We start from the raw sequence: 14,266 nt of genomic DNA, 5'->3' as shown, positions 1-14,266 counted from the left end.
AAGTGCGCAATTTCGCCCATACAGCTGTGCTCTCTGCAATGAATGGAACAAAGAACATCATGATATAAAACTGCATGGCAACCACTATGAAGGGACTATTAGACTAAACTGAAAGCTTGCACATCATTAAGTACATTACATTCATGACCGATACACACTTACAAAGCAGTAGCATCATCCTTTCAAAAGATGTAAGGGTTGAAAGTGATAAGTGTTTGAAGGGTTTCTAGTGCTGAGAATCCGTAAATCTGAGAAAGCCGAAGTCAGTCTGAAGAAATGTGTTTTAGAAAAAAAAAAAAACAGCTGCAAAGAGATGATATCCCACCCGCTGTACGATCCCTGTTTATAGAAGTAAATTGAGGGAGATTATTGCTTCTTCAGCAAATATAATAATTAAAAAAAAAACAACCTACAATTGACTAGGTTTTCCCTTTTCATCTGTTTTGAGTCTTTAGGGGAAATCATATTGTGCTCGTTTTTGTTTGTTTTGTGATGCACCATCACATTATTGCATACATGTATCTTGTTTTTATTAGAAAACTATAAACATGACAGTGATTCGTGTTTGCGTACTGTCTTTAATACGGAGACAGAACGTGCCCTCTCCCGCTGCAAGGGTAAATATCATTCTGTGCCTTGTAAGTAGCAATAAGGTTTATTGCGACGGCAGGTAATTATTATACATTACCCTTCCATTATCCCTCCCTCCCCAAACACACACATACGCGCGCGCGCGCACACACACACACACACACACACACTCACTCAGACACACAAACACACACATTATCTTTCTCTCTGTCTCTGACTGCCTGGTTGTCTGTTTGTCTGTCTCTCTGTCTCTTCCTCTCTCTCTCTCTCTCTCTCTCTCTCTCTCTCTCTCTCTCTCCTGTCCTTTTAACAGGAGCACCAATGCACATAATACTCCCACACTTAAAGGGACTGTACAAAGTACTGGTTGAGGTGGGGATTCATGTTTTGAACATTCTTAAGTGAGATAATGAGAAACCTCTTTTGAAATATGAAAGAACATGTCATTTTAAGAAGGATTCAACGTTTATTTGATGAAAATTGGTTTTCAAATGGCTGAGATAACCCAAAAAGTGATGATAATAAAAGGCGACATGCCACAACTTTATTAGGATCTCTTTGTTTCACGTTGTTTTTGGATATCTCAGCCATTTCAAAACCGATTTTCATCAAATAAACTTTTGATACCCCTTAGAATTGCATGCTCTTTGACATCTCATAGAGTGGTTTCTGAATATCTCACAAAACGTAAAAAGTTAAATCCTCACCTCGACCAGAACTGTACACACTCTTTAAACTTCATCAACTGAAAGGCATTATTTACCATGTGCAGATGAAAGAAAAATCTCAGATTTTCGTGTATCAAATAGTGTATCAAAAATATGAGTTAGGGATAGAAACAACCAATGTAAACAAAAATGATGTTAATCACTACAATAAATTTAAAGTATCGTTAGATATACAAAAGATGAACAATTTAAATTTTTTCTAGACAAACCGTTTACAGTTATCAGTTATTAAGGAAAAAAAAGTGATATCTCCCAATATTTTAGGCTCTATTGCGAATTTTTATATGGTAGGATGTTTTGTGAAAAAACCGACCTACACATATGCATCAAATGTAATTACTCGAATGTCTTTTATATCACTGCTCCCACTGTAGACAGTACCTTTAAGGATCCCTAAGGGTAGAACATTAATTGTGTAGTGGCGGATCGATCCAGGAATTCCGTACATAGGAGGCGCCTTTACAAAATCAAAGGGGGCGCACGCCTCCCACCCCCCTTTTTTTTTCTTTTTATCTCTTTTGTTTTAACAAAAAGTCAAGAGGAGGCGCAACGGCCGCCCGCCCCCTCTGGATCCGCCACTGTTATGTATTCTGCCGTCGCGTTAGGCTTGGTAGGTTCCTAGAGACTTAAACCCTTTCTCTTCCAATGTGTCAAATGCGCACATTAATGTCACACACAAACCAATGGACATGAAATAAACGCGGCACACAAAAGGTTACGTAGTCCGCTTTGCTGCAACCAACGTATCGCGACGCGACGTTCACTCTTCCGTCTGTGGACGTACATATCTTACATGCTATTGTAGCCTAATGTTTCTATGTAGGCCCTATACTAGTATATAGAATCATAAGAAGATAAAAAGCTTTATCTTGTTTTGTCTGTTTGTGCTGAATTAGTCCTCGAGGAAAAGAGATTATAAAGGTTCCTATATGTATTCGACCTATACTGAACTCCCATCTTTCAAATGAAGCTGATGGCTGTGACATGAAGGTCACCGAATTAAGGGAAGCGACAGGCGCCGCATAAAACTTTATGTGATATTATCTGCTTGTCTGTTTCAAACTACTTGAGACACCCAATAGAGTTGCTGACAACTATAACCTTGAAATGTGTATCATATTCAAGCATGCGATTTTGTTACGGCGTGTATCTAAAAAGCATGCAGCAACAACAACAGAACAATACAATACAAAAAAGCTGTCCTGCATGAAGCCCTGTTTCACAAGTCTCCCCTACTCGTTCCTAGAAATTTACTCTGAAAAATACGTGACGAACATGTCAAACGTTCACGGTGGAGGAGGAGGATATACGTGATGTACATGTTAGACGTTTACAAATCAGGATATACAACTAGGTCAGCTAAACAGGAGGAACCCAAAAGAGGAAGTTAACTATACTACTTCAAAACACCACAAACGGAACGGTCACTCATGTTGGGTGTAATCATACCGTTCTCTAATAGTAAGAGGCAAAACACTCTGTCCCTCGAATAGGACACAAAATGGAACACAAAACGTGTGTGAAGAGAGCTACAGCTCATGCACGTTGAATCCCGCTTCATTCATTCATCGCAAAGAGCAGGGTGTTTAACAAGGTGAAGTGGTTCCGCTTTACATCAAACTGGACCCCATGGAAGACCAGCTACTGCAGCTGATCGAATATCCAATCATCTGCTAAGATGGACATGAAACAAAAATAAACAAACAAACAAAAGATGTCTCGAACAGAGTTGACAGTGTTAACAAGGCTTGTATTCATATTATTATTTACGTTGCCAGGATGAACCTTCTTATAAGGGCATTCTACTTGAAAAAAGAAATTAAAAATCGCAAATTTGTGCGCTTTAACTAAATCGGGAGAACGAGTATGAAATTCTACAGTTTTCCTGTTTCCGTAATCAAAAAACATATTTCGAAATTCCACTTTCCGTAAATGTTTCTGTTCAGGTTGTATGTTTTTCTTTCATTCAATGAAACGCTGATTTCGTCGCCCCACAACTGCGCCATCAACTTTGTACACACACACACACACACACACACACACACACACACACACACACACACACACACACACACACACACACACACACACACACACACACAAAATATTAACATATTAACCTTTCCCTTCTATAAAGAGAAAGTCATCACAACTCTAAAACATTAAAACTCTACAGCTACGACTTGATTTTACTCCATTTATAGCAGTCGACTTTTATTTTTGTTTTTACCTCATTGCTACTAGTGATCTGCTCCAGGGACCTTCATGTGTATATCTGTAGAAGGATATTTATTTCAAAACATCACCATACATAATCCAAATCTGAAAGCTAGATGAATGAATTACAAATGAACTGTTGTTGGTTTTTTAATGTCAGCATGTCATCCAAAATGGCGTCGTTCACGCACTATAATAAACATGATGAGATAATCATCATTATGACTGGAAGTTTTCCTCTCTCTGATGTGATCTACTAATATTGCTGCATTCACTCAACCCCCCATTAAGTAGGTGAACTTGTCCTTTAAGCTATGCCAGACCAGCCATACTTAATTACGTTTGAGATACGTTGTGTGAAAAGGACACGTTCGAGGCATGTGTTCATCTCTATGTACAGTACCAGACATTACCAGACAGTGTAAATGACGTCATAACCAGGAGAACAAAACCACTTGCTTTACGTTGAAAATACGATACCGTGTCCTTGTGGTCATGTGTGATTGAATTTGGCACAACGATACTGACATGAACATGATTTCATTTAATTACCCTAATATCTGTTGTTGACTTTTTACAGCATGAATCACCTTCATAAAAGAGTCTCGGTCATTAATTTTGTCCCCCACAGTTTTCTTCTAGTTTGGTACATTTATTTTTCCATTTTATATCTGACTTAACACAAACTCTTTGCAAGACAAGACGTGCTTCAACATTAGCATTAGTGGCCTTACAACGACATAATGTTTTTTTTTTCTCAGTATAGGGAGATAGGAGGAACAGATGTATGGTTCTGAACAATTTATAGGGGTGTTATATAGACCATCAGAGCTGCTGATTATTGTCTGACTCCACATCAAAGAATCACGATGTAAACGATATTTCCTTATTATCTATTAAGTGAAAAGTTGCGAAACTTATTTAAAAAAAAAACAGAAGAAACACCCACCACTGCCCACACATTACGGATGGGGTCTATGCGGTGCGACAATTGGGCTCCGACAAAACAAAAACAAAACAAATATTATTGCGCATCTAATGCAATGTGCTGCTGGAATGACATTGCAGCCACATACTATTCAAGGTCCTACCTTGAACTACAACAACAACAAATCTATGAAGGTTTTCATCCGTCATTGGTTAAAGGGCATGATTTTGTGTTTGGAATTGGGAATAGGAAATATGAATAATATGCATGATAGGGAATGCATAGCTGGCCACTTTCTTACATTTTTATGTTATCCTTTTCCATAGTTTGCCAAGTAGGTGTGGGTGGACCCAACATTATTGACAGAAAACATGAGGAAAAGTAAAATACCAAAGGATATGCGCCTTGTCACAGACACGATACTGATTTTTTTTTAGCTTAAAGTTTTATAATGTGCATTGGGGAACGCGCTATATAATGGAGGTAAATTCAGCTATGAAATAACATACGATTTCGACAAGAATAATTATGTTGATATGAATTCATTTGGTATAATGCTTAAAGTTGGTCAGCTGGTCATTCTGGTTCTTTAGATGAACAAATTAATGCAAATCTCATCCAAATCATACAAATTATACAAAGTTGATCAAATGTACACAAGCACCAAAATCATATTTGTGGTCATCAGTATCACATGCAGTCATGTGACCAACTGATGACGTCAGGTCATCATGATACTTCCCCTCGCTCATATTATTCTGGTGATAACGGGTTTCTGTTCTTGTGATTCTGCTTGGATTTATCTTAACCTTCATTTTCCTTGCTTTTCAGTCGACATCATAGATTCTCTTTAACCAATCAAATCCAATAAACATATATTTTTGGTATTTTTTCTTGCTTTGGTACTCTTTTTGACCCTTGTATTTTGTTGAAATAAATATCATTGCTAGTGCTTATCTAAAATAGAGTAAAGAACATGTCCAGTGTATTTTAAAGCCTTAGGTGTTCATAATTCGCAATTTGCTTCTGACGCAGATGTTTCAAATAGCCTCTTAATCAGTGCTACAATTACATTCTTAAATCTCATTTTATTCTTAAATTGGCAACACATAACGCACGATTCTGTTCCAACTCGAAGCTCATCTTTCTCTGTTTTAAACATGGTGTAAACAATTATTCTAAATTACCTTCTGATCTTGTGCAGTCTTATTTGATTCAGTCAGTTCATCAAGTTCAAGTTCAAGTTGATTTATTTCATTTCCAACACACAAATAATTAGAAATACAATGAAACACTCATATTATACACAGATGTCAGGAAATCATTACCACAATACAATGAACAGAATAACATTGTAAAAGATATACAGGTAAATTATCAACTCATTATTATCTTCATCTATTCTTTCCTCCAGTAGGCCTATATGATATGCAGTGAAATTAGAGTTGCCGATTTGATGATGACAACATGATGATTTTCTGCGCCAAAATTTTATCAGGATTTGATTTGTTGAAGAAGCCTTTGCGTTGCTATGCTTTCGTTTTTCTCCTTTTCTTTTTTTTTTTATATTCTCACCGCCGGCAAAGCCGTACATCACAATGAAACCTAGTACATTGTATATCGGAAGCCAGGAAAAGCCAACCGACATGTAATTACACATTGACAGGAAACTTTGTTGAGTGACAGCTTCAGATGCGAGAGTTGCAGCCAATATGACACACAAACACATACACACACAAAAAAAAAACACCACCAACAACGACCAATAACAGTCGGTTAGGAATAAAAACAAGCAACGTAATGAGACAACTGATTAGTCTAGAAAGTAATACAATGATACTCCGATGACTACAGGAAATTGTGTTTCCCTTTCTGAAGAAAAAAAAATCAAAATTTTCCAGTAATATTTGTTCTTTTGTTAATGTTATGATTAATATTGATTTGATTAATACACGTTTTACTGATACTATTGTTATAATTCCTGTTGTTGTTTTTATTTGATTTATTGATTTCTGCATCATCATTGTACATGTACACACATTTTTGATAGTGTAAACAGTATTTTTGTCTCAATTGGATTTATGATGTATAACAAAAGAGTATATAAATTATGGTGGTAGGCCTACAATGCATAATACAATTCTAAGGTCTACAGCATACGCGTGTCTTGATTTGCTTGCAGCCCATGTACATGATATATGATACAATACCTATTATCATTATAACAACAGCTGTGTGTGTGTACAATATGTATCGTTTTGTTTATTTTCGATCCAATAATATACAAGAATTTGTGCTATTATTTTCGATGAGAAATAGGGAATAAACTGAAAGTGAAATTGATGCCTGCGTAGAGATAGATTGTCCTTATCACTTATTACTATCATTATCATTAGTTCTTCTGTTTCTTTTTGGCTTCAGGGGGTACTATTGACAGATTGATTATCAAGAAAGATCCAAACATAATGTTTGTACCCTATAAAGAAGAATAGTCACAAAGATGTCTCGGTGCTGATTAATAACGTCTTCACTCTGTTCATCATTTTCTCCTCATTTCAGTGACTTAACATCCCCGGGGTGGGGTCGATCTGTTTTCACAATAGGGAGGGGGAGGGGGTGAGAGTGTGAGATGGGAGTATCCCCCTCCAACAAGAGGGGAACTTTGCATTTTCAGACCTGAAATTTAGCGATCTGGTACACACTTTTGGTAACATTTTGGGATTTATTTTTCCTATCAGAGAAAGTAAGAAAATTAAATATCTACAGAGCAGAAAGGTGAATGATTATAAATCGCTATACTGAGTTTCTCAGCTCTTGCTTTGCACACTTTTTGGTGGAATACATGTATTTAAAAAATTTGAAACAGAGAAGTAGAGTAAATCTGTCATAATATGGAAGGAGGGGGGGGGGATCCCCTTCTACGTTAGGGAGCTTATGCATTTTTATGATTGCCATTCGCAAATTTGACAATCCCGGAAACGTATTGCCAGTGTATGGAAGGGGACCTAATGAGGGAATTAGGTGTTGGAGAGGGCATCCCCTCCCACGAAACGAAGATTTTGTACTTTCAGAATTGAAACTCAATAATCTGTGCTCACTTTTGGTGAAATAGGCTTACTTGGACAGTTTTCTGTCACAAAAGCTAGAAAAATTTTCCACATCACGGGAATCATTGGGGGGGGGGGGAGACCCACAATAACCCCAACAACAATAACAACCAAACAACAAGGCACTTAGAATAACTATTGAAAGTAGGAAATGTGACAAGATTGAATGTAGAAGAGACTTTCCTGAAGCCAAGGTAACATCCGCTCCCGATGTATTATGAAAATATTGCGACATGTTGACTCTTGTTTGCGGACCATTATCAGATGGCCCGAAATGAAAAGCCACACTAGTCATGGTGGGTCCAAGCAGCGTGTTATACCTTTTTGTTAACCGTGGGTTGTCTCGTGAGTAAAAAAAGTGAAAGGGAAACTTTCCCCGGCCTTTCCCCACAGTTGACCGATTTCCCATCTTGATTGTGAAGCTAACAGTTTTCAGAGCAAACTACAAACTTCATTAGGTCATAGGCACATAAAGTATGGTATAAAATCGGCACAAAAAGGAGTCTGTTATGTGCAAAGTCGCATTTTATTGTAAAATATTATTAAGCTGTATTCGCCATCCTCTTCTATTGCCATCTACCTGGAGGCGAGACCAGGACTAGAATGAAATAATTAGATAGAGTGGTAGTGGGATATGCAGTAGAGAATGAAACGAGACATTTTCGTGTATCGCATCATGCCACGACGCAGAAAAATATATATCGCAGTTTTGAGTGATGTTAGATGATGACGATCATTATAACATACTGCTTCATGTGAGTACTAAGAGTAACAACATTTAGATGTAATGTTATGCGGTTGCAGTTTAGACTTGACAATATCGTGGCATTTTTCTTTAAAAATGTTTAGATAAGAGTATACTGGTTTCAATTTATCTCTCCCTTTTAGAATCGCACCGCGATCCACTAATCTTTTGACAATGTTTGAGCGATTGAGTGATTGAGGTGATTGAACAGACCTGCTAGGAGAGCATTCACTCGATTTTTACATTGTACTTATGCATAGAGTGTTACAAGGGGATGCTCGTTTTGAAATCTCTTAAAACATCAAACAAAGATCGGACATTTCCATATGTGTGATGGCGTGTTCCAGAAGGCAGGCCATAATAATGTCATCATGGAAATGCGTTCTGTTAGGAAGAGCTGTGCTCATATATCGTTAATTGCTGCAATAAAATCGCTGAGATCTTTGCAGAATGTCTGTATTCAAATCAGCCTGTCCTTCCCTCAAGTTTGTTCATTTTGGTTGACTCGGTGGTGGAGTCCCCTTCGTCTTGCCTGTGCCAGTGGTGTGCCACCAGCATCCGCACCCCCTTCTGAAACTTCTTCAACCGAAAGGCGTAGATGAAGGGATTCACGCAACAGTTCAGGAAGACCATGATGACGGTAAATTGATACCAGGCCCCGGAAAAGTTCAGTGGTCCCCCGAGATTGTATTGGAGGAAGGTGATCTGATTGGGTGTCCAGCAGATGGCGTAGACGGCAAAGAGGATGCAGAGGGTCATGGTGATGTTTCGAGAGGGATGAACCACCTTGAATGCAGGATCACTCCTTAATGGTGTGTCGCTAGAATCATTATTAGCATCGGGCGTGTCCCCGGGGCCCTTGCGATGGAGCGCATCTTTTTTCAACCCCATTTCCCTGATAATCATGATATAGACAAAGGCCATGATACATACAGGGACCACGAACACCAAGATGAAGTGAATGAGACCCAAACTAATGCCGGCAGCTCTGGTCCACGTGGGCTGGGTATCGCATTCGCCCTCTCTCTGGGTGTACTTGAAGATGGGCGATACGTACTCGGTTAAGGGAGCACACAGCCATACGATAGCGATCATGACCAACGCTCGCCTCTTGGTAAATATTTGGGAGTATTTGAAAGGATGCAGAACTGCGAAGTAGCGCTCGATGGACATGGTCGTCAGGTTCCATGTCGAAATGACGAAGCATGAGAAGAGAAAAAACCGCGACCACCAAAACCTGCAGAGGAATTCGGCGGTTGATGAAGACAGGTGGAGGTAGCGTCCTTCGGGCGAAGCTGCGGTGTCACTAACGGTCGCAGCCCTCGCGTCCCGTGCCGAATCACTCTCGACTTCGTACGCCATGATCGAAGAGCGGAACGCGTTTACCACTCCGAACGCGATGAGGAGTATGGAGGAGCAGCAATCAATCAGGGCCTGACTGAAAATAAACGTGTTCACCCTGCTCTTCTGTTTTACAAGAAATCCGAAGACGACCATCACCATCCCGTTTCCAACCAATCCGAAGATGCCGATGACGACGTACACAACGATGCCGAATATGATGGTCGACATCGACGACTGATCGGAAGTTCCCTCGGTACTATTAGGAAGCATCGTGGGGTGCTCCATGTTTCTGGGAACAAAACAAAATTAGTAAGCCGTAGGCCTATCATATTGTTATTTATAAACATTAATGTAACACATACGCGTATAAGTTGCTCTGTACGCATAAATCATAAAAGTGTCATCAGAATGAAGTATAGATAATTTATATGTATATATATATATATATATATATATATATGTGTGTGTGTGTGTGTGTGTGTGTGTGTGCGTATTGTCCAAGAGACTTCATCTTTCTCGTCACTGTCACAGAGGAGATAAGTCACGATTATTTCACTTAAAGTACAAATCCACATCTATAGTTTAAATTAATAGACAGAGCAGAATCGGACCAACACAATGGCAGAGGTTTTATTAAAATCGGCCCTAAAATATAGGAAAGTTATGGAATTTAGGAGTTTCCCATGTTTTTCAGAAACAATGATATCGAGAAAAACGAGTGCCGTAATGATGTCATCACCTTACGAGTCTCATATTGACCCGTGTGAAGGCGACTGCATTTCTCTCTCTTTATCTCAACACGTTATACGATATTAATTGTGTAGGGTACCAACCTAAAACCTAAAAGTTATCTGGGGCACTGTCCTTATTACAGTGAAATCCTATATCCACGTTTTGTTTATGGCTGGTAGGAGAGACACGCAGTATATGACAAACATCATGACGACATAACAAATTTAAGATTGATAATGGGATAATGTATTTTTCTATAAATTTGAACCACTTGCAAAAGAATAAGTTCGATATTACGAAAGCCATCGAACATAAACTTGTGAAATATATGTAGGCCTACACGTTATTTCTAAACAAAATCTAAAATCCAAAAAAAAAAAAAAAGGAAAAGAAATTGAAAAAGAAGAAGAACTCACCTTAAGCCGATCACTCTTGTATCGTGGGCAACCGAAATGCTAGGTGGATACTAATAACCTGTATCGAGAATGAAAAGTGATATGTGTAGCTGTGTGCACCTTATCCCGCATCAAGACTATATTCACGATAGCAAAAATATGTAATTACAGATAATGACGGTCTACAGTGAGACACTGATTGTGACTAACTGCGCGAAAGTATAAAGTGCGTTTGCTCGTATAAGCTTTCTACTTCCATCAAACCGGAGACGGATGCGGAAGACGGACCCAATGACGCGCGCTGTCAAAATCACGATGGAAACGGGCATAATGGTACAGGGTTATCGGTATGCGGTCGAGTTTTATATTAAAATGCCAGAATAATGTCCAAAGTCTTAGCCTCAATATCTTTATTATCCCTCCGACGTGTTTCAAGTGGAACCAAGAGGGTGTTGTCATAGACATGTCGCCTAACATCAGGATATCAAAATTTTCATACACGGAGTCCTTGACGGATCTTGAGATGCCCTCACCTTCTAGTAGCTGTCTAGAGTAATTCACAAATTTTAATGCTTTTCTTGTGGATTCCTCTTTTCCATGTAGAGTTATAAATTAAGATTGTATTGCTTACTTGTTTATTTATCCATACCAGAGTTGATATCATTATAATAATTGTATTCATGTTTTGTTGAAACTTACGTGAATCAAAGTTCCTTTAGATATTATGTACTCATGTAAGCGTAATGTTTATCACTTTGTATTACTTTATATGGAAATAAAATCATTTTGAATTGAATTGAATAGACGGTCCCACTTTGGTAAGATTTGTACATTTAGGGAATTCGTAGGCACTCTTTGGGCAGCCCTGACTTTTGAAAAACAGCAAATAGACAGACAGACAGACAGACAGACAGACAGACAGACAGAGACCAACATAAACGCACACACACACACACACACACACACACTCCAGAAGAATCATGGATTTCCGAGGTGGCTATAATAGGAATAACACTATTGTATATAGAAGAGGCTAATGTATAAACAACAGTTACAGAGGAATTATCCCTGATTTCACTAATGGCCATACAAACAGTGCTTAATACCACCCTCCCCCCTCAAAAAAAAAATCATTAAAACAAAACATGTCTACAATATTGCAGCGAATAATCCCCCCCTTGCACATCAGCCCTGTATAGACCTGGAGTTCGCCCGCCTCTACGAAGGCGCACTGTTTTCCGGACCTAAAATTTTATTGTGAATTGCCCCACTTCCTAAAGTGACAGGTTTATGTTCGTCCCTGTTCAGCTTTTTATGCCTCCGCCACGAAGTGGTGCCGGAGGCATTATGTTTTCGGGTTGTCCGTCCGTCCGTCCGTCCTTCCGTCCGTCCGTCCGTCCGTCCTTCCGTCCGTCCTTCCGTCCGTCCTTCCGTCCGTCCGTAATAAATTTTGTGGACAGGGTAACTATTAAAACCTTTTAAGGTATCCTAATGAAACTTGGCATGTATGTGTATTAGGGGGTGAAGTTGTGCCTATCAACTTTTGGGTGCACATGGTCAAGGTCAAAGGTCAAAAGGTCAAGGTCAAATACGTAAAATTTCACTATTTCCTCCATATCTATGCAATGCCTGAAGATATTTTCTTGAAACTTAGTGTATACATGTATTACCCAATTAAGATTCTCTGGTGAAAGTTTTGGGTCATGAGGTCAAAGGTCAAAGGTCAAAAGGTCAAGTTAAAATATTAAAACTTAGCTTTTTTTCTCCGTACCTTGGAAATTGTTCAAGGTATCTTCATGGCACATAGTATATAAACATGTACTGACTGGCAGTTATTATCTAGAGAATCTAGGGTTCATAGGGTCAAAGGTCAGGGGTCAAAGGTCAAGTGCAACACTTCAAATTGTTACTATTTCCCTCATATTTATGTAATGCCAGAATTTTTTTTTTTTTTTTTTTTTGCACTTGGTGTATGCATGTATAACCTAGATTATCTGGAAAGTTTCTTTTTCTCTCTTTTTTTTTTTTTTTTTGGGGGGGGGGTTTGCCTCAAAGGTCAAAAGGTCAAAGATCAAGGGAAAGTGCTGAACTAACTTTTTCCTCCATATCTCAGAAGTGGCTCAAGTTATCTTGAAACTTACTACATATTTATGCATGTTCTGCCTGACAGTGATTATCCTATGAATTTTAGGGTCAAAGGCCAAAAGAAAATGGTAACAGTGTACTTTTCAATACAGAAATTACACTTTTTCTCCATACCTTGAAAATTACAGTATTCATACACTTATGAATGGGTCAAAGTCAAGTTAAAGTCCTTGAATCCCCAAATACATGCTCTCCTATTCATCTAATTAAACCTAGGTAAAGGAAGGTGAACATTCAACACATTTGTGACAAACATGTAATTTCAATATTTTGCCAATATTGTGAAAATGTAATTATGCATTGTCCACATGTACTATAGACCTATTAGGAGAATCGTGCATTATGGCGGAGGCATAGCAGTCGCCTTAGCGACATTTCTAGTTTTCTTCTTTGTTTCCGTCCTCTATCCTATCTCTGAGAATAGGCAAACTTCTATCATCTCTATTAACAAATATCATAATACGTATTAAAGGGGATGGCTAGTACTGATCAGTGGGAATCAGTGGGAATTTGGGGGGGGGGTGTGATTGTTCCAATCCTTGTGGGATTCATTTAAGAGTACATTGTATATCTATTCTTGTGTGAAAAATATGTGCTTCAGAATGGTCTCAGTTTAATGTTTACAGGTTAGCATGCCTGTACAGTGACGAGGCGATCGTTAACGATCGCCTCGTCACTGTACAGGTATGGCATCCATTTGAACAAATTGAGATCCTATCCCCCTGGGATAGCAATTGCCAACTTTGGAAAAAAATCTACCATGCTGTTTTCAAGAAGATGAAAATGTACAATCTAGGCCCATATTTGGACCACTCCCCCACTTCCACCTGTCACTGTACAGGCATGCTAACCTGGAAACATTAAACTGTACATTACTTGAATATGAGACCATTCTTAAGCAAATAATTTTCACACAAGAATAAATATATATGTACTCTTAAATGAATCCCAAAAGGATAGGAACAATCATCCCCCAGCATTCCCACTGATTCCCATTGATCACTTACTAGCCACCCCCTTTACTCAAAATAACAATATGATTTAACAAATAAGTTCTTCACCAGCATTTACTCCCGTCATACCAATATAAACCCCTTTCCAATCTTTACTTCTTAATGATCACCAGCTGAAATATGTTCCCACACTCAGTCTACAATTTCATCCTATATTTTCACATAAAACACCTTAAAATGTAGGCCACATAAGTAGTGGTCTATAAGGTCCAACAAGGAGGTACTAGTACTGGTCGATACACTTTTCACACGCCATTGATGACAACACTCACATTGCTCGATAGCATAATTTCTTATATAGTGCACTATACCATGAATGAC

General features: G+C 38.6%; 1 protein-coding gene across 1 annotated transcript; it reads right to left on the bottom strand.

Moving 5' to 3' along the window:
• Positions 1-8,781: 8,781 nt before the first annotated feature.
• On the bottom strand, positions 8,782-9,905 carry LOC139713502 (beta-3 adrenergic receptor-like). The gene has a single exon (XM_071625228.1). It carries the CDS (start codon positions 9,886-9,888, stop codon positions 8,782-8,784), a length of 1,107 nt encoding a protein of 368 aa, XP_071481329.1. The 5' UTR covers positions 9,889-9,905.
• Positions 9,906-14,266: the final 4,361 nt, after the last annotated feature.

This window comes from Diadema antillarum, unplaced genomic scaffold, assembly GCF_040938485.1.
Source record: "Diadema antillarum isolate AM-2024a unplaced genomic scaffold, OU_Dant_1.0 seq00001990_RagTag, whole genome shotgun sequence".
NCBI classification, from domain to species: domain Eukaryota; kingdom Metazoa; phylum Echinodermata; class Echinoidea; order Diadematoida; family Diadematidae; genus Diadema; species Diadema antillarum.
The sequence above is the reverse complement of the archived record's forward strand: the minus strand, read 5'-3'. Positions and strand labels throughout refer to the sequence as shown.

Excerpts from the sequence above, each read along its gene's own strand:
- LOC139713502 (XM_071625228.1), bottom strand. The coding sequence starts at position 9,888 with ATGTCGACCATCATATTCGGCATCGTTGTGTACGTCGTCATCGGCATC.